This window comes from Myotis brandtii, unplaced genomic scaffold (assembly GCF_000412655.1).
Source record: "Myotis brandtii unplaced genomic scaffold, ASM41265v1 scaffold743, whole genome shotgun sequence".
NCBI classification, from domain to species: Eukaryota; Metazoa; Chordata; class Mammalia; order Chiroptera; family Vespertilionidae; genus Myotis; species Myotis brandtii.
The window spans coordinates 1,738,304-1,741,601 of record NW_005370960.1 but is presented as its reverse complement, the minus strand read 5'-3'; the positions used below and the strand labels follow the sequence as shown (position 1 = coordinate 1,741,601).

Genomic DNA, 3,298 nt, shown 5'->3' with positions numbered 1-3,298 from the left:
CAGGAGAGAAACAGCAAGTAAACCCCATTTAAAGGGATTCTACAACACACTGACCAGTCCTCCCAATTGTCAGGTCATCAAAGTCTGGCCCTGCCAGCATGGCCCTGTGGTTGGGTGTCGACCTAGGAACCAGGAGGTCACGGTTTGATTCCCGGTCGGGAACATAACCAGGTTTCAGGTTGAATCCCTGATCGAGGCTCATCTGAGAGGCAACTGACTGATGTTTCTCTCTCTCCAATCGATGGATACATAGCCTTGGGTGAGGAGAAGTCAATAATAACGATTAATAATAACAAGGAACACTCCGGTTGCCCGCCAGCAGTGGGTGCCTCCTTGCCCCAATGCACTTGCTTCTCTGGGTATTGCCTCCCTCTCAGGCTTTCACAGAAAGCGAGCAGCTGTGGGTCCCTGCGCTGGCCAGGGCCTCCATGCCTCCCGGTTGGGAGAAGTTGCTCCCCGCTCCTGAAAGGGCACACGGTGACATGGCTGCCTTCTGGAAGGGGGAAGGGAAAACAAACTGAAATCTCCCCAAGTCACCCTCCCACACATGTGCTGTGCCATTTACAAAAATTATCTCCTTTTTAATACATTTTTATTGATTTTAGAACAGGAGAGGGAGTGAGAGATAGAGACAACAATGATGAGGAAGAATCATCGATCAGCTGCCTCCCGCACACCCCCTACTGGGGATGGAGCCAGAAACCCGGGCCTGTGCCCCGACCAGAAATCAAACTGCCACCTTCTGGTTCATCACCGGCTGGGCTACAAAAATTATCTTAAGTCCAGAGGCAACCAGAATAGGACGTGAGACACAAAACTCCATTTGTGCTCAGCAGACATATTCTTCCTCCTGTGCACGGCACCGAGCATGTGCGTCCTCGGCGGTGCTTCTCCACGGAGGCTGAGATGGGGCTGGGTTGAGCCGCGCCAGCGCTCCAGGCCTGAACCCGGGAGCTCACAGCCTTGAGGACACACGGCAGCCTTGACTGGCAGCAACCACCTTCATAATCGGAGCTGGAGGCCACACTGAACGGCACTTTCCAGTGGGGCCAATCCATGACCAGCGTCTTTTCCGGGACACCCTCCCGGGTGAGGTGCAGTGCCCCCCTCCCCTCCCTGGCTGCCTGCAGGGTGGGTCCTGCTCTTGGTTCTCGGGGATACTGGACAGAGCTGAAGACTCACTGACACCAGGTGGGACTTTGTTTCACTGAAGGGGAGGTGGGTGGAAAGGGGCAGCTGTGGCCGAGTCTGAGTCAGGAACCAGGCCAGCCTGTCTGTGTCTGGACCCCAAGACCCAGGTCCCGGGAAGAAGGAGGCAAGTGTGTGCTGACCAAGGCTTGAATGACTTGGAGCCAGGGACCTGCTGCCAGGGTGGAGGGTGCCTGGGCACCTGGTGGTCAGAGGGAGTCCCAATGTGAGCACCCCATAGGCAGAGCACCCCCTCCAGGACCTGGGGGAGGGGGAGGGAGGCAGGTCATGGTCCCCATGGGAACCCTCTCGGCCCCTGGAGCCTGCGCAGAGCTCTGCTCACTGGGGTGGAGGGTCGCCGAAGCTGTCCCCGCTCTCGGCAGGATGCTGGAAGCCGCGGTTGACGTAGGTGCCGTTGGCCCAGCTCACCGGGAAGGAGTGCTTTTTGCAGGAGGCTGTCCTGGCCACAGCCGCCTCCTCTGCCCGCCTCTGCTCCAACACCAGAGCCATGTTGATGTCAGGCCCTGCAGAGGGACAGACAGAGGAGTGGTCACACGCCTTCCCCGCATGGGTGCTCCCACACTGCCTGGGGCTCCTCCCGGGGGGGGGGGCGGGCCTGCGGGAGGGGCCTCACGCACCCAGGTAGCTCAGGATGACCGGCAGGAAGACCAGGCCGTGCAGCAGGCCCAGCAGAGTGATGAGGAGGTTGAGGCGGAAGAAGAAGATCTGGATGAGCTGGGCCTTCGCCAGGCCCAGGATGAGGATGCCGGGCAGGTTGGTCATGGCCACACCAGCGAACACCTAGGGCCGCACACAGGTGTCAGGCTGGGCACACAGCAGCTGGCGACAGTCCCTGCGGCCGCCCGCCCACTCACCGCACTGCCCATGGAGATGGTGGCCTCCTTGGCCCTCTCCAGCCGGGTGGGCTTGGTGCTGACCGCAAAGGAGCGGGTGATGTGGGACACGAACTCCACAGAGATGCCCACGGCCTGCGGGCAGAGAGGGGGCATCAGCCTCCACAGGGCCTGGGTGGGGTCTCCGCCAGGCCAGCGGGCAGAATGGAGACCCTGGAGAGAAGGGGCCCCGAGCCTGCGGTTACCGTGACCAGGTTGATGAGGGACACGGCGTTGTAGCTGATGCCCCACAGGGCCATGAAGCCCACGGTGTCCACCAGGATCATGATGATGGAGAAGAGGTTGATGAGGCCGGAGCGGAGGTCCATGCCCAGCAGCAGGCAGCAGACGGCAAAGGTGGGCACCAGGCAGAGGCTGAGCATGAAGAGCCCCTCGGGCACCACCGTCAGGTACTGCTCGTAGAACACGTTGGTGATCCTGGGGGTGCAGGCACTGTCACGCGGCGCCCCAACCCCCACACCCACCTCAGGAGGAGGGCACAGCTCACAGGGGTGCGGGGCGCCTTCCCCAGGTCCCTCCCTGCTGCCCACCGCCCGCCCGCCTGGGCCTCACGTGTAGGGGAAGACCTCGAAGGCCGGGTCAGTGCCCGGCACCTTCCGCAGGTCGGCGGTGATGTTGGCGGCCAGTGCCCGCGCTGCCCGCAGAGCCTCCGTGTAGTCCTGCGAGTTCTTCAGGGGCTTGTGGTAGGCCATGAAGCGCGAGGCTGGAGCCAGCCCGGGAGCGAGAGACAGAGGTCAGAGCCGGCTCCAGGCACCCTCGGGACCCGGGGGGCAGGTTCAGGGCCCTGCTGCCACCGTGTTTGGGATTCGGAATAAACTTCGGACAAAGGGACTGCGGTTGGGTGTGGACTGGCCCTGCCTCTGATGGATGCAGCCACAGGGGTCTCCCGTGGACCCACATGTTGCTCTGAGGGTTTGGGGTGGGGAGGCAGAAGGTGAAGTGTGAGGTTGAGGATCTGAGTAACTGACAACCTCCAAGGGGAGGCTAGAAGCTCCCATGAAGGAGGAAGGAGAGAGGATGTGGATGGAGGTGGTCCCGGAGGCTCATGGCCCTGGAGCCGCTGACTCACATCTTCCCCACCAGGCCAGGCCACGCTTACCCAAAACCTGGCCGTCGCGGTCCAACTTCACGGAGGTGCTGTATGCTGCCAAGCCACTGGGGTGGGCAGATAAAGGCTTGGTTGGGGTCAAGGCTCC

The 3,298-nt window shown here is 61.7% G+C and overlaps 1 protein-coding gene across 1 annotated transcript in view; it reads right to left on the bottom strand.

Moving 5' to 3' along the window:
* Positions 1-665: 665 nt before the first annotated feature.
* NPC1L1 (NPC1-like 1) overlaps positions 666-3,298 on the bottom strand; it is an 18,281-nt gene continuing 15,648 nt past the window's right edge. Inside the window, exons 14-19 of the mRNA XM_014530540.1 lie at positions 3,202-3,257; positions 2,655-2,805; positions 2,288-2,519; positions 2,064-2,177; positions 1,827-1,989; positions 666-1,712 (exon numbers count right to left, since the gene is read on the bottom strand). Of these exons, the coding sequence (XP_014386026.1) occupies positions 1,528-1,712; positions 1,827-1,989; positions 2,064-2,177; positions 2,288-2,519; positions 2,655-2,805; positions 3,202-3,257 (901 nt within the window). The 3' untranslated portion in view covers positions 666-1,527. The remainder of the gene's footprint in view (positions 1,713-1,826; positions 1,990-2,063; positions 2,178-2,287; positions 2,520-2,654; positions 2,806-3,201; positions 3,258-3,298) is intronic.